The 19,979-nt window shown below is 38.0% G+C and overlaps 1 protein-coding gene and 1 long non-coding RNA gene across 3 annotated transcripts; one reads left to right on the plus strand and one right to left on the minus strand.

The window, feature by feature from the left end:
* Positions 1-214: 214 nt before the first annotated feature.
* Positions 215-10,368, plus strand: SPINK6 (serine peptidase inhibitor Kazal type 6). 2 transcript variants are annotated; one of them, XM_049102559.1, is made up of 6 exons: positions 215-340; positions 459-602; positions 2,286-2,308; positions 8,292-8,366; positions 8,900-9,015; positions 10,154-10,368. In XM_049102559.1, exons 2-6 carry the CDS (start codon positions 545-547, stop codon positions 10,197-10,199), a joined length of 318 nt encoding a protein of 105 aa, XP_048958516.1. In that variant the 5' UTR covers positions 215-340; positions 459-544; the 3' UTR covers positions 10,200-10,368. The 2 variants fall into 2 exon arrangements, with proteins under 2 accessions (XP_048958516.1, XP_048958523.1); XM_049102566.1 differs by lacking the exon at positions 8,292-8,366.
* On the minus strand, positions 1,471-18,224 carry LOC118354053 (uncharacterized). The gene is made up of 4 exons (XR_004813972.2): positions 18,049-18,224; positions 13,012-13,128; positions 4,548-4,637; positions 1,471-2,381 (listed from the first exon to the last, which is right to left on the minus strand). It is a non-coding gene; the product is annotated as an uncharacterized LOC118354053 (long non-coding RNA).
* Positions 18,225-19,979: the final 1,755 nt, after the last annotated feature.

The raw sequence follows: 19,979 nt of genomic DNA on the forward strand, positions 1-19,979 counted from the left end.
CATAGAATACCTATTTTGGGGGGGTACACCTTGGATGACATGGACTTTGAAAATCCAAGTTACACCCTAGATTCCATTCCCCTGTGGTTGCTCATCTGAACCACAGACATGCAGGACCTGTCTGCAAGAGACCTAGGCATCAAGCGGGCTCCACCAGTGAATCATCCCTTTAATGTAGCAAAACCTTAGAGGGAAGACTAGGGAGGATATATTGGTTGTTAGGAAAACGTAGACTACAGCTGGGAAAGGACATCCTCAATTAATAAGATCTAAGGTGCAACTTACATAATTGTTCTAATTTTTAAGAATGTTGGAGAGCATGAAGCATTTCTTTAAGTTGGTAAGAGTTCCCAATAAATGCTTAAATTGTATAGATTTGCATATGGTTTTAGAATATGATTTATAAAGAAGGTGGAGATCCCAGCTCCCTTGATCATGTCTATATATATATGTCTCAGTGTGTGTTCTAGTGCCCTGGGAAGTGTCTTGACACAGAACCTGAGCTGGACAAAGCAGCCTTGATCTGAGTGAGCTAACTGGCACCATGAAAACATTGAGTGTCCTTCTGCTCCTTTCTCTGGCTCTTTTCAGCATTTTCTCAGGTGAGTTTTTTTTTTTTTTTCTTAAAGTTATAATACAGTGTTCGTAGTGAACTGGGAATAAGAGTATTTGTCTACCATATTTCAAATTCTAACAATTTTGATATTAAAGACCAATTCTGAGATCATAATGGTGATAATGACTGTGATGATGAAAAAGGTGATAGTAGTGATAAAAAAATATTTTTTGTTGAGCATATTCTATATTTTAAGAATGTACTGAGGGCTTTTATACATTATCTTCAATACACATGTCAAGTATTCGTATCTATATTCTACATATAAAAAAAAAACATGGCACATAGAACTTAAGAGAATTGGCAAAAGACTAGTAAGTAGGAAGTAGAATTTATGACTTGAATCCATGACTTCTGAACATTATAGATGTTTGTTTCATAGAACTAGTCCGGAGGACGAGTAATTTGGTTTCCAAGACAAAAGAAGAATTTCCTGTCCTCATTATTCTTATAATTAAGATTCAAATAACTGAAATTGAAATAAGGAGGATAAAGGCAGCCCAGAGAATGCTTCAGAAAAGTTATGGAATCCTAAAATGCAGAAACATTTATGCTGGTGGTGAATTAATTCTTCAAGCAGGGGAATATCTTTGGCTACTTTAATGAGCAATAGTCATAGATTCTATCAATTCAGATTGTTGAAAGGATAGTTATAGTACAATCTGATATTTTTTTATCACAGCATTGTATGAATAAACAGGGCCACTGTACCTATTTCTTTCCTTCTTTATTATTCTATTCTTTGCTGTTTCAGTGTGAGAAGTGTTGTTGGCATTAGGAGTTCCACAGCAATGGCCAGAAATCAAGATTCAACAGCTCATACCAGAACTGAATCTAAGACTTTTATTGTATCTGTATTTTAAGCCACTGAGCTGGGATCCCTGGGTGGCGCAGCGGTTTGGCGCCTGCCTTTGGCCCAGGGCGCGATCCTGGAGACCCGGGATCGAATCCCACGTCGGGCTTCCGGTGCTTGGACCCTGCTTCTCCTCCTTCTGCCTATGTCTCTGCCTCTCTCTCTCTCTGTGACTATCATAAAAAAAGAAAGAAAAAAGAATGATTTAAACCACTGAGCTAATTAGCCACAACTTAAAATCACATACATAATCCTAAAGATGGAAGAGAGAGAAGCAAAACTGTATTCATGGACATTTTTTTCTCTTTCAAGAATTTAGAAAGCTGTAGCAAGAGAAATATATCGCAGAAAAGAGAATGAGTTTGTCCTTACAAGTCTATATTTGGGTCTATATTTAAAGCTGGTTGAGTATAAAGGGCAGAAGAGTAATTTGGGGATCAAAGAACAAACAACAAAAGCAGTGCCTTCCCCAGCTGCCTGTAACAAGGACTTTGGGGAGAGGCTGCAGGCACTGGAGCCTGGAAGGTCAAAGTTAGAGGAAACTTTCCAACCCAATTTCTCTACAGTGAAGCCAGAGATAATAGGTAGGTCATTCCCATAGTAAATTAGTGACTCAACCAGGACTGTCATATGAATTCCCAAGTCCTTTAACTATTTCCTCTAACTTCCCCTCAACCTCCAAGAAATATTCTCCATCAGGGTCCTGTCCTTATATCACTTTTGAAGTTTCTACAGAGGGCACCTTTATTCTGCAAATCCTGCTTTTCACACATTCAGAGACTACATTGTTTGGATTTTGTGCTTTTTTTTTTTCAGGTGTCTTCAGTCAAGGAGGACAGGTCAGTGTATGTTTTTTACGTATTCTTCAGACCTGGCTGGTATTTGGTTGGTATTCCCTGGCCAGAGGTTTGCCTATGGGTAAAAGAGCAGAAACAATGGACAAGCAGGACAAATACAGAAATCAGAAGTATATCATTTTTTAATTACAGTATCTCTATGAGTATACTGTTTTCAGTTTTAAAGAGTCTAAATGCCCCATCCTCAGATTTTGTTAAAGTGAAATAAGTATAAATAAAAATAGGATGAATCTGGGCAGCCGGAGTGGCTCAGTGGTTTAGCGCCTGCCTTCATCCCAAGGCGTGACCCTGGAGACCCCGGATGGAGTCCCACTTGGGCTCCCTGCATGGAGCCTGCTTCTCCCTCCACCTTGCCTCTGCCTCTCTCTGTCTCCTCTCTGTGTATTCTCATGAATAAATAATAAAATCTTAAAAAAAATAGGATGAATCTGTGATAGCACTAATGCTCAGTCACTGATTTCACTGTGTGATCTTGGGCAAGTTACTCAGTTTTTCTGAGCCATAATTTCCACAACTATAGAAAAGGAATAATATTATTCACATAGAATTAGATTTAAGTTATATAAACTATGTGAGAGCATTTGGCAAATTATAGAAGGATGACTTAGTGATCAATCATTAGCAACTTCTAAAGGAGTTATTAGAACAGAGGCTGTTAAGTGTCTTGCCCTGAATATTCACTTAAACTTAAGTACCGTTGGGATTAACAATTGAAATAGGCACAAGTTATCTTCTTTATTTGGTTGATTCTTTTTTTTTTTTAATTTTTATTTATTTATGATAGTCACAGAGAGAGAGAGAGAGAGAGGGGCAGAGACACAGGCAGAGGGAGAAGCAGGCTCCATGCACCGGGAGCCCGACGTGGGATTCGATCCCGGGTCTCCAGGATCGCGCCCTGGGCCAAAGGCAGGCGCTAAACCACTGCGCCACCCAGGGATCCCTGGTTGATTCTTTTTTCCAAATTAATCTACCACCTTTTTCCAGTTTTCTTCTTCTATCAAAAGACAACACAAAACAAGTGGTATTTGTTCTACCAGTCCTGGCCCTGTGTCTATATTGAACGTTTTCACTTGACTTTGGCCTTGGTTCTTGGTTAGCCTCATTGTGCTCAATAACTCTTGGCATCAGAAGTTTCTAGACACTACTGCCAACTGATTGGAGTTGGCAAAGTAGCTGAAAAACATTTTCCAACCCTAGTATACCTTCTGCTCGCATAAGGCTTTTTATTCCTCAAATTTAGCATCTCAGGAATTGAGATACATCTTATAATGGATGATGCCTCATGATTACTGCCAGTGTGCTATATGTGCTTGTGTGTGTGTGTGTGTGTGTGTGTGTACGCATGCATGCACATATACACTTGGGTCCTAGTGCATACACACATGGGTTTGTATTGCTATATGTAATTATACATCTTAAAATTTATTTATTCTTATGTTTAAATATATATGGTAGCCAGCCTATGTTAAATATCAAAATAGAGAGAGGACATAAGATCCAGAAAAACATTCTTTATCCCATTCAGTAGTAAAATATGATGAGGCCATTACATACAAATTTAATATATATGGAATTTAACCCCAATTTTCTCATTAACACAGAAGCTGCTTTTCTTCTTTCATTTTGGAATTCCAGATTGGATGTTTAGTGTTTCTAGGGTTCATTGAAAATCTGCTATTTATTGGTTCGTTCCTGTAGATGGACCCCAGTCTTAGACTCTGCTTGCCTGAGGATCCCAGGAGATGCTTCCTCAGTATGCAGATCCTCAGGCACTATGCCAGGCTTGCTGAGTAATAACACACAACTGGGGAGTTTTGAATCTACATTCTAGGTAATTACCTGATGCTGGAAAGCACCTACTTTAGAGTGCCCACACACCCTGGCGACAGTATAAATGAGTCCTTGTTTGAATCCTTGCTGGCTATATGATCCAAGGGGTGTATCTTCCCTACTCACTGCCTTTGTTTCTACATCTCTAAAATGAAAATATGGATTCCATGATCTCTAGAACCCCTTCCGGCCTTGTGTATCTGAATTGGAATGAACCAAGCCTGCCTGACCAAGACTGCTGTCTCTTTTACGCTCAAATATTAAGGGTAGGGATGATGCCACCTTTGAGATGGCATAAAGGCTACATTTCTCTTCTGTGTGTCTGGAAGAATGCTGGCAATCCCAACAACAGGCAGAAATTGAAACTACCCTTGGGAGCATGCCTACTCACGTCTGATCCAGCCAGGACAAAAGGGAAAGAGTTTTCTCTGACCCCAAAGCCAATATTCGCATGCCAAGAAGTCTCTCCATGATGGAGCACCTGATGGGAAATTAGAGTGAACAGTTTAAATTACTGACTTGTAAAAGTTTCACATTCTTTCAAAGAGAGGGTTCAAACTAAACGAAAAGCGTGTTCCTGAACTTTGGGAATTCATAGTTCCATAAAATTTCCCCATAAATTTAAGTGACTACTATGCTGCCAATTCTTTAATTTGCCAAGTAGAAACATTAAATAACAGAAATATAAAAATATAATAATAATAATTAAAAGTAAAACCACTATTTACCATCATCAGCCTTCATTAAAGAAATTATAGGGTAATACCAAAATGCTTCAAATACATGCTCTCAGAACAAGGATAGGTTTTTGAACAGAATACATTTTGCTTTCAGAACCCCTCACTACTTTGTCTTTATTTTTCTTATTTCCCTACTAAGCTGGATATTTGGGAACCATATCCTTAAGGTGCTGTTTAAATGAGTATTCCAGATTGAAATTAATATAACAAACTGCTCAAAAATAAATAATTGTCAACCATTGTCTTTTACAATAATTTTAAGATACATAAGTTTATTTTTGTTGGTATTTTAAGATAAAGGCATGATAAATTTTAGTAGAGTTAGTAAAACAATGTTCCATGGCTAAAATATGTTTGGGGTTACTCATTTTTCCTAATGAGCTTGTACTAACTCATAATTAAGATACTGATAGGAAACCTAAATACAACCTGGCAGTGTTAATCAGCACCTACACTTTAACTACAGATAGGGAAACAGGGTTCAGAAAGAGGACCTACCTCACCCAAGTTTAGCAACAGCAGTAAAGCTGTGCAATCAGCATCTCAGGATGCCCAACTCCACTTTGAGTGAGCGTCTGTGGATTCATGCTACTTCATCTTTTTTTTTTTTAATTGGAGGAGAAGGGCAGACGGAGAGGGAGAGATAATCTTAAACTGGCTCCACACCCAGCATGGTGCCCAGTGTGGGGCTCGATCTCACAACCGTGAGATCATAACCTGAGCCAAAATCAAGAGTTGGACACTCAACTGACTGAATCACCCAGATGCCCTTCCATGCTACTTCTGATCAGCAACAGAGCAGCCATTATGCTGCTCAATATGTGTGAATACATATTGAGCAGCATAATTTTCAGGACAAATACATGTTAGTGTTTTCTATCCTTACTTCTTAAGCAAAGAAATACTATAATGGGATGCCTGGGTGGCTCAGTGGTTGAACGTCTACCTTCGGGTCAGGGCATGAACCTGGGTTCCAGGGATTGAGTCCCACATTGGGCTCCTCGCAGGGAGCCTGCTTCTCCCTCTGCCTATGTCTCTGCCTCTCTCTGTGTCTCATGAATAAATAAATAAAATCTTTTAAAAGAAAGAGAAAAAGAAGAAGAAAGAAGAAGAAGAAGAAAGAAAGAAAGAAAGAAAGAAAGAAAGAAAGAGAAGAAAGAAAGAGAAGAAAGAAAGAAAGAAAGAAAGAAAGAAAGAAGAAAGAAGAAAGAAAGAAAGAAAGAAAGAAAGAAGAAAGAAAGAAAGAAAAGAAAGAAAAAGAAAGAAAGAAAGAAAGAAGAAAGAAAGAAAGAAAGAAAGAAAGAAGAAAGAAAGACTATAATGAAAGCAGTAGTTTAGGGGCACCTAAACTAGTATTTTTCAGTAAAGAGAAGAATAGATGAAGTCCTACACTCTAGGGTGTGTGTGGGGCGGGGGGGGGGGGGGTATGTGTGTATGTGTGTGTGTGTGTGATTGTGTGTTTGCAAACTTTCACTGGCTTTATTTGTAGAACTAAAGTGCTAGACTAAAATATCAATGATCCTGACTCTTTAGTTGATTTATTAACTGTACAAACTCATTTTCCAGATAATTTAAATAATCTGGTAGTCACCATTAGCAAAAGACACAGATTATTCCAGAATATTTTAGAAGGCACAGTTCTTTGAAGAACCACAAGGGGTCAGACTGATACTAAACATTGGCACCCAAGTGCACAGACGTGGTCTCTGGAAGCTGAACTGAGGGAATAAATAGAGATGCTTGTTAAATCCAACACCAATTAAAAAAAAAAAAATCAGGAAATTCACTAAAAATGGGATAAGAAATAATGGGCTCCAGAAATTGTAGACTGTGATACAATTTACATTGTTAGTATGCATAGTAGCAATCTTCCACATACCTGGAGCTTTGACAAAGTGTTTTCAAAGGATTCATTATTAAGATAATCCCAGAAGATAGGCATTGCCAGCCCTGTTAAAGATGAAGAAACTTAAGCTCAGAGCAGTGAAGTTTTTGTACAAGGTAATGTAGCTAGTCAGTGAAAGAAGCAAAATTCAAACCTAGGTGTGTCTACAGAACAATCCTGCAACATGACAGAGCAGTAGGGGGTTTTAAAAGATTGGGGGAGAGGGCAATTTCAGCTCTCCTGGATTTTCTAAATCCCTCACAGGGGAAACTTTAAAGGAGAAAAAAAAACTAATCCTACCATCCCCTTTAGCCTAGACCTGCTTTGACCTCCACTGAAAAGCCAGTTGTTTGGATTCCATGTACAGAAATCTAAAATACAAACAATAGGAGAGAGGAGATTTGGACACAAGAAAGACATGACGTGAGGCATCTGGGTGGCTCAGTGGTTGAGTGTCTACCTTTGGCTCAGGTCGTGATCCCAGGGTGCTGGGATCGAGTCCCGCATTGGGCTCCCCGCAGGGAGCCTGCTTCTCCCTCTGCCTGTGTCTCTGCCTCTCTCTCTGTCTCTCATGAGTAAATAAACAAAATCTTTTAAAGAGAAGGAAAGAAAGACATGACATTCAGAAACCTTAGCCCACTTCTCCTCAAGTTGTGAGAGCCATGGCCTCCTTCTAGTCCCAGCCTGCTGTTTCCCCTCTTTCCCCCTGCTCTCTGCTTCACAGAGGGGATTTCTGGCTGTCCCTGCAAAGGCATCCTTTACCTTCCCCAACCTTCACGGCTCTCAGAGAGTGGTCCTTTTCTGACCCCAGTCACCATGCTGGAATTTCTCATATAGTAAGTGAAGAGGGACCTCTGGACGTGGAGGAGGAAGCATTTAGGCAAAAGTTGTTATTTCTCCCATCCAATTGAAGAACTAGGACTGAGCTTTTTTTAGCCACTCTATTGAGTGGAAGGGTCAATAGAGGTGGAAGGGTCCTCAGAGACCATCTAGTCTGATGGTACAGTTAGAGCAAGCCTGCAATAAGAAGCTTATTTTCCATACTCCTAGCCCAGGTCTACTTCAACTATTCTACGCTGATTTTCCACGATTCTTATATGATCGCCTTTGATCCTTAGAACAATGGTAGGGATGAAGCGTGGAAACCGTTATTTTTTTTCAAGTTTCTATTAAGCAAATAGAGGCTTAGATATTGAGTACTTTGTCCAAGCTAGCACAACTGGTTAATGGTGTGTACAAAACAAATTTCTTCACAGGATTGATCGGCTCACTTCAGGTATCAGCAGGGGCCAGTACAATTTGAAAGTGTGAAGTGTGTCTATGTTCTAAGGAAGTCTGTTCATATACCATTTGATAGTATTGGTCTTGATTGTTGAAATTTTGTATTCTTTCTATTCATTCCCAGGGGACACTGGAAGGGGAAAATCGGGCTTGGGGAGGGAGGTGGTTCTAGACTCTCTCAACAGTGAAGGCCCTCCCCAACTGCCTCTTGCATGTCTGCTTTCTAAAGGACAAAAGAGGCTGGATGGCAAGATCAAAGGGCCAACTGCCAGGGAAAGGAGTCTTAAGGAGGCGTCTCTCTCATGTAAGAGACTTTCTTTTTTCTTTTTCTCACTGACAAGAGAGAGTGGGGGGGAAAAAGAAAAGAAAAGAAAGGAAAGAAAAAGAAAAGAAAAAGAGGAAGGAGGGAAGGAAGAGAAGGAAGGAAGGAAGGAAGGAAGAAAAGAAAAAGCAAGAAGCATTTAAAGTCAAAAAACAACTCTCCAAATAATTAAGTGTTGGAGCAAAACGTCATACCTTTAGTGTTTGCCTCACTCCTTATATAAGGAGTAAGGATCTGCATACATCATTAATTTACTTCTGAATACAATAACCACAGAAATGGGTTTCTTGCATTTCAAAGAAAAAGGCTGTTACATTTAATAAGTTCTAGTTAAGCAGACAAGGAAAAGCTATTTTCTATTTCAGAAAGTTTTACATTGTGCGCACGTGTGCTCGTGTGTGTGTGTGTGTGTGTGTGTGTGTGTGTTTAAGCTTGCCGTCCAAAGCTTCTCTTCTGAGGGATAGTTCCACCGACAGGATGCACTAATGTCACTGTCACCGTGCTTATGTTGGTAGATTGACTGTGGTGAGTTCCGGGATCCCAAGGTCTACTGCACTCGGGAATCTAACCCCCACTGTGGCTCTGATGGCCAGACATATGGCAATAAATGTGCCTTCTGTAAGGCGATGGTGTAAGTATCATACTCAACAAAATCAGAAACAAAGAAAGCTTAGAGAAAATTTATCATCAATAAAAATATTATTTTACCCAAATTACTTTCCGACATTTTATTTTATATCAAATTATATATTGCTAAGTTACCATTTTCTGTTCATTCCTTTTTTTCATTTTGTTGAAAAAAAGCCTTTCAACAAAGAATAGTGGAAAAGATTATCCTTTATATGCAGATTAGTCAAACTTTACATAGTACACTAGGAAGATTCTATTAAGGACCAATATATATTGAATTTCATGTTTGTAAGGAACAGAACAGATGCTATAGATTTTAGGCAAAGATTTCGACCTTTCCAAGGATTTGGCTTATATCAATAAAAAATTCAATCAATCGATCTTTAAGTCTAATTGATTACTCTAAAACCAGAGAAATTATAAACCTTGCTTAAGCCAGGTAAAAGTCTCTTACTCCTCACCACTGTCTTCATTTTCTTGTATTAGAGTTTCTTCTGTGAATGTCTTAATTTCTCTCAACTTTGCTATAAAATTTTAGGAATTTTATATTTTTAATATAGCTGCCTATTAAAAATAACAGGCCAGACACATAGAATAAAATTAATAAATATTGAATCAACACCTAATATGTGCCTACTTGCTTACGTACAATATCTGATTAATTAACACCAAATTTTCCCAGAAGAAAGGCAGTAGGGTAAAAAGAGATTTGATGTAATGGACACATATTACTGAGAAGGACTGAATATATGACCTGCTAAAGTGCCAAATATCTGAATGTTAGGTTCAGTCTCTTATATCTTCTATCAGGACTATGACACTAAAGTCCCTTTGCCATTATCTCTCCTTCACTTTTACTTTTCTGGTTGTATACATGTTTACTCTCAGAGAATGAACAATTGAAAACAAAAGGTCCAACCTGGGTAAAATTCTGAAATTTGTTTTAAGATTCCTGTTTTCTGTAATTTGTCCAGATGTCATCTCCAAGTACATTTAGTTGCCCTCTGCCAAATCATAAAAGTGGATACCTGTAGAACCAAATGATGGCATGGACTCTAAATAGTTAAACCTTTTTTCAACCTTTGTCATGAATACTAATGATGTTGCACTGAGCATACATGTGTATTTCTCTTTTATAGGAAAAGTGGTGGGAAGATCAATCTAAAACATCAAGGAGAATGCTGAATTTTCTGCAGTGTTTGTGGTGACTTCTAGCCACTTCTTGTCTCACTTCTGTTTTTCTCGAATGGGTCCCTTAAATTTATAAAGATATACTGTCTACACTGCCTGGCTCTTGGGTAGTTCAATATACACCTACTTCCCTGGCTTTGCTTGTCAATAAAGTAAATTCTGTAGAATCATTGCTGTGTTTTTACTTTGAGATGAAGAAGACATACAGATACAATATGGAATAATTGACCTGGCATAAACTTGGATAAAAAGACCTGGTTTGTTTTTTTTATCTAAATCAACCAAGCAGTCACTGTGGGATCTTGGGAAAATCCCCTTCCCTCCCTTATTCTTGAAGTTGCCATGTAGATGATGAAGGATTTTTAACAATGTGACAATACATTAATTAGGTTTACAATTATTTTGCAATACCTATTATTTAAGTCATAAGTCACATAATATCACTCCTTCCTAATTTTAGGAAAAGTACTTTATATAAAACTAAAACATTCATCCTCTCTAGACCACAGTTTTCTCATCTCTTTGGAATGGTACATTTATGCACATAGATATTACCTTTTATGTGTACCTTTTATGTATATTAAGTCAGACCTAACCAAACTAGGGGATGCATCTGGTATTTAGATAAAGAGCCAGAGAGATTAGGTTATGCTAGGGAAAATATACACCTTCTACCCTTTCAAGTGTGGGATTTGTACTCTTCCATGCTTAAAGAGTATTCCCCTTGCTGGAGAAAAAGGCCCACTGCTCATTAATGAAATTAAGCTTTTCTTTTCCTTTTTAGTTTCTACTCCCTGATAAAATTTAGTTACTTCCAATGTAGACACACAGGCATTCTGTGGAGTTTGGAAACTGTCATTGTGCATCTTTGAACATATTGCCTCTCGATGTGGCCCACTCCTCCTCTCTCCTATTGGAACCGTCCCCTCCAGCTGGGCCAGGGTCCTGTCAGCTGTCCACACAGAGTATCTATTTCCACCTCGTTGTCCTGTCCTGCCTGGAATGGCTCTTGTGCCACCTTGTGCCACTCTGTCTACCCTTTTTTCCTCATACAAATCTCTTACCTATCTCTTAAGACTACCATTGATTTCAAGGCTTATTTCAGGGTCCATAACTGGATAAATAATTAAATTGCTATCTCTTAATAGTTCTGAGCTATTCTTTGGAGATGGAAGGGAAGCACATAAAAAATAAACCACAGAAGGCCAGAAATCTTGTATTTCTTAGAAAGAAGAGGCAAGTCACACATACAATAATGGTCAAGATATAGGAATTTGGGTTCAGAAATGTATACATTTGTCAAACCTCAGTGAATACATACTTAAGATTTATGTGTACCATAGTTTGCAAATTTGACATCAAAAGAAAAGAATGTAAACATGTAGTGTTGTCTCTTTTTTACATGTAGTATAGTCTTAAATGTGATATGTATAGTGAATTTTTTAAGAGAGAATGTTACTGATGTCTGCAATTTACTTTGAATTGCATCTAAGATGCATTAATGGACAGATACATGACAAACCTAGCATAGTAAAATAGTAATGGTACAATCTAGCAGGTGGTTTTAAAGGGGTTCACTATAAAAGTATTTTAATATTGCTGTTTGTTTAAAGTTTTTCAGTAAAAATGTTTTTTTAATGATTTTTAAAAGCACAGAGAAGCAAATATTCAGGGGCACCTGGGTGGCTCAGTGGTTGAACGTTGCCTTCTCGGCTCAGGTCATGATCCCAACTGGGATCGAGTCCTGCATTGGGCTCCACGCGGGAAGCCTGCTTCTCCCTCTGCCTATGTCTCTGCTTCTCTCTCTCATGAATAAATACATATTTTTTTTAAAAAAAGAAGCAAATATTCATAATTCTGTTAATGCTCCTCACTATTTTGATGGTCAGGACAGAACACACTGTTTTAAGCATGGTTTGTACTCTTCTCTTCAAAGCATAAGAAAATAACTCATTTGATCTGAACACTCTTATCTATCCTTATACCTTCAAATGACCATGGGTTCATTGTCAAAACCAGATCATACCAAATTTATAATCACTATCCTCAGGCATTTTTCTTTCCCTGCCAAGTCTTGCCAAGTCATCTGTTTACCTCTTATGGGTATTTTTAAACTAAATTCACTGCAGAAATGATGTGCTGTGTCAGTGATGAGGCTGAGTGAGGGGGGCCTTTCTGGTGACTTGTCTGTGTCTATGTAAAGTTTTCTTGAAGTAGTATACATAAACATATGCACACCACTCTCACACTCTAAAATTGCAAAGGGAACAACGGGGGGGGGGGGGGGAAGCCATAGAAAATAGTAGCAAAGATAAAAGACCAAAATAACTCACCACAAACAATTAGGTTTACCAATATATCACTGATTACCCATATTCCCAGTGATCAGCACCCAAATATTATCACATTTATATTTAGCAATACTTGTGAAGTTGCAGCCCCATTTTATGCAAGAGGAGGCTGAGGTAGAAAGATATAAATGATTTGTCCACGATCTCACAGCCAAGAAGTTACAGGGCCTCTATTTACTCAAGATGACCACATTAATCACATATTCCTAAACTACCTTTCACATAATTATAGTTATTTGAGTGATTTGGATATAAGTGTTGAATTGGAGGGATTAGTCCTATATATTTAGAGACATCAGAATTAAAAGTATTCATGAACTTAGCAAAGGCTTAAAATAACATATAAAGAAGGTGACAGTATCTATCATAATTCCTAATGTGTGAACACTGATGTTAATTTTGTGAAAGGGCTACAGCCATAGTCTGAGAAGACCTGGTTCAAAGAGGCCACTAACTCTGAAAGAGGCATTCTGTGAAGTCTTCTTGATCTTTCTCTGACTTTCTTCTTTTCTTCCCCAGAGCTGGTATCTGTGACTACAGAGTTTGGGTGCATTTCAGTTCTGTAACTTGACCTAAAGGAAAATAAGCAGAACGTATGTGAGAAGATTTATATCTAACCCAAAGAGAGAAAGGTATCCTTTCATGGCCCCATTTAGCTCACTAGTTACTCTTTAGATCTGATAAGACACGTACACTAAAAGAATGCACATCATAAAGCACAATCCCATAAGTTTTGGTATATTGTGTCTCCATTTTCATTTGTCTCAAGTGTTTTTTTTTTTTAATGTCCCCTTGATTTCTCCTTTGTCCATTGGGTTTTTTGTGGAAATGTATTATTTAACTTCCATATATTTGTGAGTTTTCCAATTGTCCTCCTATTATTAACTTACAGATCAATAACTGTGTAATCAGAAAAGATATTGATTTGACTCCAATTTTCTTAAATTTGTTAAGAATTGTTTTGAGGCCTAACAAATGATCTATCCTAAAGAATGCTCTGTATGCACTTGAGAAGAATGTGCATTCTGCTGCTATTGGATGCATTGTTCTGCTCCACTTCATCCATCTGGCCTAAAATGTAGTTCAAATTCAATATTTTCTTTTTAATGTTATGTCTAGATGATTTATCATCTGTTGAAGTGGGATATTGAAGTTCCCTACTATTATTGCATTGTTATCTATTTCTCCCAACAGTTCTATTAATATTTGCTTTATAAATTTAGATGCTCCAACATTGGGTACATATATATTCAAATTGTTACATCCTATTGATGACTTGATATTTTATCATTATATAATGACCTTCTTCTTCACTTGTTAAAGTCTTAAGGAAAGAAATTAAAGAAGACACAAATAAATGGAAAGGTATTCTGTGTTCATAGACTGGGGAGAATTAATATTGTTAAAATGTCCATAGTACCTAAACTATTCTACAGTTTCAATGCAATTTCTATCAAAATTCCAATGATATATTTCACAGAGATAGAAAAAAAATCCTAAAATTCATATGGAACCACAAAACACCCTGAAAAACTAAAGTTATAGAGGAAGTCTTGAGAAGGAAGAGCAAAGCTGGAGATATGACTCATACTAATTTTAGATCATATTATAAAGCTGTAGTATTCAAAGCAGTGTGGTAATGGCTTAACTGTGAACCAATGGAACAGAATAGAGAAACCCAGAAATAAACTCACAAATAAATGATCATTTAATCTTTGAGAAAGTGCCAAGAATACAAAGTAGGAAAAGTAGTCTTTTCAGTAAATGGCTTTGGAAAAGCTGGATCTCCACATGCAAAAGGATGAAAATGGACCCTTATCTTAGACCTATATACAAAACCCAACTTGAAATGGATTAAAGACTTAAACATAAAACCTTGAGTTGTAAAACTCCTGGAAGAAAACTAAGGGAAAATCTCATGAGTTTGGCTTTGACGGTGACTTTCTGGATAGGGCATCAAAAGCACACGCAACAAGTGCAAAACTAAGCAAGTGAGATTACATCACCCTAAAAAGCTTCTGCACAGCAAAAGAAATGATCACCTAAATGAAAAGGGAACCTACAGAGTGAGGAAGATACTTGCAAACCATGTATCTGATAAGGGGTTAATATCCAAAATATATAAGGAACTCATGCAACTCAAAAATCTTTTAAATTGATTAAAGAATGGGTAGAGAAACTGAACAGATATTTTCCCAAGAAGACATACAAATGGCCAAAAAACACATGGAAAGATGCTCAACATCACTAAGCATTAGGAAAATGCAGATTGAAACCACAATGCAATATTGCCTCAACACCTGTTAGGATGGCTATTATCAAAAATTCGAAAGGTAACAAGTTTTGGCAAGGATGTGGAGAAAAAAGAAGCTTCATACATTGTCAGTGGGATTGCAAATCAGTTCAGCCATTGTGGAAAACAGTACAAAGACTTCTCAAAAAAATTAGAAACAAAACTACCACGTGATTCAGCAGTTCCATTTTTAGGTATGTATCTGGAGGAAATAAGATCCAGATCTCAAAGAGATAGCTATGCTCCCATGTTCACTGCAGCCTTATTCACAATAGCCAAGATATGGAAACAACCTAAATGGCTGTCGGCAGGAATAAAGAAAATTTTATAGATGTTGTTAAAGGATAAACTGAGGCACACTAAAATTTACACATTTATTCAGGTAAATGCCAATTCAAATCAAGCAGCACTAAACTTAAAATTGTTAGGACCACCAACAGAAGCTAGAGGAAAGGCTTTTACACAGAAGCTGTGGAAGGAAAGCTAAGTAGTTCCTTCATTGGCTATACCTAAAGCAGTTGCCTTATTTGGGAAAGCCAAGTTGGCTGTTTGCAATTAGTTTTTCCTACATTCCATTTCCTCGGACTCATGCTCATTGACTTTGGCTTCACTTGGATTTGCTTATTACTACATAGGCTACCAAGGCATTACAGCCACTTCAGTCCAATGTCCTCCTAAGTGTTACTTAGCCAGAGGGAGAGAGTGTGTGAGATATATATATATATATATATATATATATATATATATATATATATATGAAGGAAATGGAACTTGAGAGAGAGAGAGAGAGAGAGAAAATCCTACCTTTTGCAATAGCAAGGAAGAACCTAGTGGACATTGTGCTAAATATAATAGCCAGACACAGAAAGACAAATGCTGTATAATGCAGAATCTGAAAAAGTCAAAGTCGCAGAACCAGAAAGAATGGTGGTTGCCAGCCTGGGAAGAGAATGCAGAATAGGAGGCTGTTGGCCAAAGGGTACAAATTTTAATTATAAGATGAATACATGAATAAGTTTTGGCGGTTTGTTGTACAGCATAGTGACCATAGTTAATACCATAGTTTTGAAAAAGTATGTAAGATCATTAACTGAGAAAAGGAAGAAGTAGTGGGAGAGGAAACCACACAATTCTGAGGTTGAACAATAGCAGTTACCTGAATTATTTTATTTTTCATACAAATAATTTGACTTCATAAATACAGTCCTCAAGTTCTCATCACACAGAAAATTGTTCACGCAGTAATATCGAACCCATTTTGTAGTAATAATTTTGTTAGATGTGTGTTGCTTTGAAAACAGTTTTACAGACTTAAGCAGATGTCATTAAAAGCTTTCACACTGAGCATTTCGAGAGGTGCTGAGCCCCACCTACAAGTGTCATAATTAATTATAGGTTAATTTCTTGGTCTTACTGACAACCTTCATACTCTTTTATGTAAGCGAAACCAGCAGAATCTCAAGAACACATCACTGCATGACTTCATTCACATCTTCCTAAGGACATCTACTTTTTGTTTCTCAAATCCTAGAATCTGGGAAGAGATTTGCCTCCTCTTACTAATACACTCTTTGTGTGGCCTGTTTGAAGTAAAGTGTTGTACCATGCTGCCTAGATGGGAAAATACAATACTGCAAAAACACACCAACAGAGAAGCTCTGTGGGATAGAAATAGGCCAGCTAGATGACTAAAACAAAAAGATAGCAAAGGGAATAATGATTCTTTTTTGTGGATTTCCTTCTTTACTTCTCCAGCTAAAATGACATCTCAATGGGAGCCTTGGCAGCCTTCGTGCTCCTCATCAACTGTATCTGTGTTAGACATCATTGCTCTTGGTCCATCTGTACCAGCAATAGACTGTCCATCTATTTTCTCCAGGGATGTTGAGTCCTTTGGAAGAAACTGGATTTGGAGTTTGACGTCCTCCTAGCAATTGTGGGTTAAATCCTAACTTTCTAGGCGTCAATACTATCACATGTGCAATAATAAGAAGACCTGACAGATTTAGGAAAAATGAATAAATGTATATAAAGTCTCCATGCAAACTGTAAAGTGATACATTACATACCTATAAGGAGATATGCTTTTAAAAACAACAGTTTCAGAGGAAAATATCCAGTTCTGGGGAAACAGCTCAGAAGTGCATTCCATAGGCTTACTGAGAATAAACTAAAGCTTCATTGCAATTTTCACTTTTGTCCTTAGTTTCTGATATGCTTATCTTCTTTTTTAAAATTAATAGATACTGTTTATAGAGCTCCACTAAGTTCATAGCAAAATTGAGCAGGAAATACATAGAATTCTTAAATATACCCTCCCCTCCTTCTCCCCTATTGACAACCCCCATAGTGGGGTGCATTACTTACAATCAACATTGACCTATCATTATTAACCAAAGCCTCTAGTTTAAAATAGGGTTGCTTTTGGTGTTATACGTGCTCTGGGTTTTGACAAAAGCATCAACATGCATCTACTATCAGTGTCCTGCAGAATGGTTTCAAAGCCCTCCAAATCCTCTGTGCTCTACCTATTCATCCCTCTCTCCTGCTGAACTCGTGACAATCACCATTTTTTACTGTGTTTTACTGTCGACGAGGAGAGCACAGGTACAAGAAATGTAACCAAAATTAGATTTCCTTACAACTTGCAGCCCAGGGATAAATACCAGAGACATGCAAAGTGTGACTCAAGCAACTCCCAGCTGCCTTAATGTTGATGTTTTGCTAGAGACTAAATGCAGCCTTATCTTAATAACAGCCAGACCTCCAGGACACTGTAACTCCTCTTTAACACGCAGAAACCCCTTTAGAGACCTAAGTTATTTCTACCCTCCCCCATCCCAAATTTAAAAGTATATCAATAGTCTCTCTTCACAGTCCAGTGCAGCTCCTTTTGCCCGTGGGTCCTATCTCCGTGCTATAACAAAAACACTTTTTTGTACCATAAAATGTCTCAAGAATTCTTTCTTGACTGTTGCACCCCATGACCCCACATCACCGTCTCTATAGTTTCACTTTTTCCAGGATGTCATTCACTTGGAATCACATGTTATATAACTCTGTATAGTTTCTGCATTCTGATTTCAGTGTGGCAGGGGGGATGTCCCCAACACCATCAAGCAATTCTTGGACAGCGGCTGGGTGTCCCATACTCAACTCAGAGATAGCATCAGATTCCACAGGTCAAGGGGCCCCTCACCCATTTCAGGAGCCGATGGCAAGCCCAGGCTGTCACGTGTGCTTCTGACTGAAGGGCTACAGATTAGAAGTTCCAGTCATGGGCAACTCAGGTGGCTCAGTGGTTTAGCGCCGCTTTCAGCCCAGGGCCTGATTCTGGAGACCTGGGATCGAGTCTCATATCAGGCTCCCTGCATGGAGCCTGCTTCTCCCTCTGCCCGTGTCTCTGTCTCTCTCTCTCTCTCTCTCTCTCTCTCATGAATGAATAAAATCTTTAAAAAAAAAAAAAAACAACAGAAGTTCCAATCACAAGTCCAGGTTGTTACTTGAATTTCTGACCAACCCAGAAGCTCTCCAAACCCTACCCTGTGGTGTTTTTTTCATGAAGGGTTCATTGTAAAGCATGACTGATAAAATCATTGGCCACTGGGAACTGATTCAACCTCTAGCTCCTCTCTCCTCTGCAGAGGTCAGGAGAGTGGGCCTGAAAATTCTGAACCACTAATCTTGTGGTTGACTCCTCTGGCAACCAGCCCAAGCCTTAAATTCTTTCCAAAAGTCATTCATTAACATAACCAAAGGTAACCTGTAGCATCCTCAATGCTTAAGGAATTCCAAGGGTTTGAGGAGCTGTGAGCCAGGAACCACAGAAGACCAAATATATATATAAGAATAAATTGCAGTATTGAAGTAGTCTATTAGGTTGACTTCTTTTACTTAAAAATACACATTTAAATTTCCTCTTTGTCTTTCTGGGACTGCTCTATATCCTTGTTACCATTTGATATTGTCAGTGCTTTGGATTTTAGCCATTCTAGTAGGTGTGTAGTGACATCACATTGTTTTTAACTTGCAATTCCCCAAAAACATATGATGTTGAGCATCTTTTCATAAGTTCTTGACTGTCTGTATATCTCCTTTGGTAAGGTAAAGTTCAGATCTTTTGCCCATTTTTAAATTGAATTGTTCATTTTCTTCTCATTGAGTTTTAAGAGATTTTTTTGGTATATTTTGAGTAAGTCCTTTGTTATGTATATCTTTGGAAATATTTTCTACCAGTCAGTGGCTTACCTTCTCATTCCCTTGATTGTTCTCTTCAGTGAAGAAATGTTGGATTTTAATGAAGTCTTGAGACAAGGAAACTGAAAGTCCCCACAAAAATCTGCTTTTTGCTCCTTTTCCTGCTTCTATTCTTGCTAGGTCCTGCACCCCCACCCCACTTTACACTTGCCTTGTAAATAGCATATGTCTTCCTTGCAACAGAAAAGGAGTTAATGATTCTCTAGGATAAATAGCATCTAAAGAAGGACCAGGTGAGAATGTAACAGGATGCAGAAAAACTGAAAATAGAAAACAGAAATAGGAAAAACATGACCCTGAATCTGGAAAAATATCAATCATGTAAAGAGATCCAGCAATGATGCAAATAATATAATTGATAGATGAGGCTATTATGTCAGTTATCTCTTCGAGAAGGTAGAAGAAAGAGCATGTTCAGTAAAAAGGATGGAAGATGAAAGAATCAAAGTGTATTTATAAAGATGAAAAAACTGAAATGTCTGAGGAAAATATGCCATATAGTATTAGTAGTAGATTATTAGCTAGTATAGAAGAAAAGACTAGCAAGCTTGAAGACAAGCTTTAAAATGAGCAAAAATAAAATACAGGAAAAAACATATTGAAAAGAATATCAGTAAATTGTAGGACAACTTCATGCAGTGTGGGAGAAGGGTGATGAGGGAAGGAAAACATATTTTTAAAAGTAATATTAAGGGATCCCTGGGTGGTGCAGCGGTTTGGCACCTGCCTTTGGCCCAGGGCGCATCCTGGAGACCCGGGATTGAATCCCACATCAGGCTCCCGGTGCATGGAGCCTGCTTCTCCCTCTGCCTGTATCTTTGCCTCTCTCTCTCTCTCTGTATGACTATCATAAATAAATAAAAATTTTTAAAA

The sequence above is a fragment of the Canis lupus genome, chromosome 2 (assembly GCF_003254725.2).
Source record: "Canis lupus dingo isolate Sandy chromosome 2, ASM325472v2, whole genome shotgun sequence".
Taxonomy (NCBI): Eukaryota; Metazoa; Chordata; class Mammalia; order Carnivora; family Canidae; genus Canis; species Canis lupus.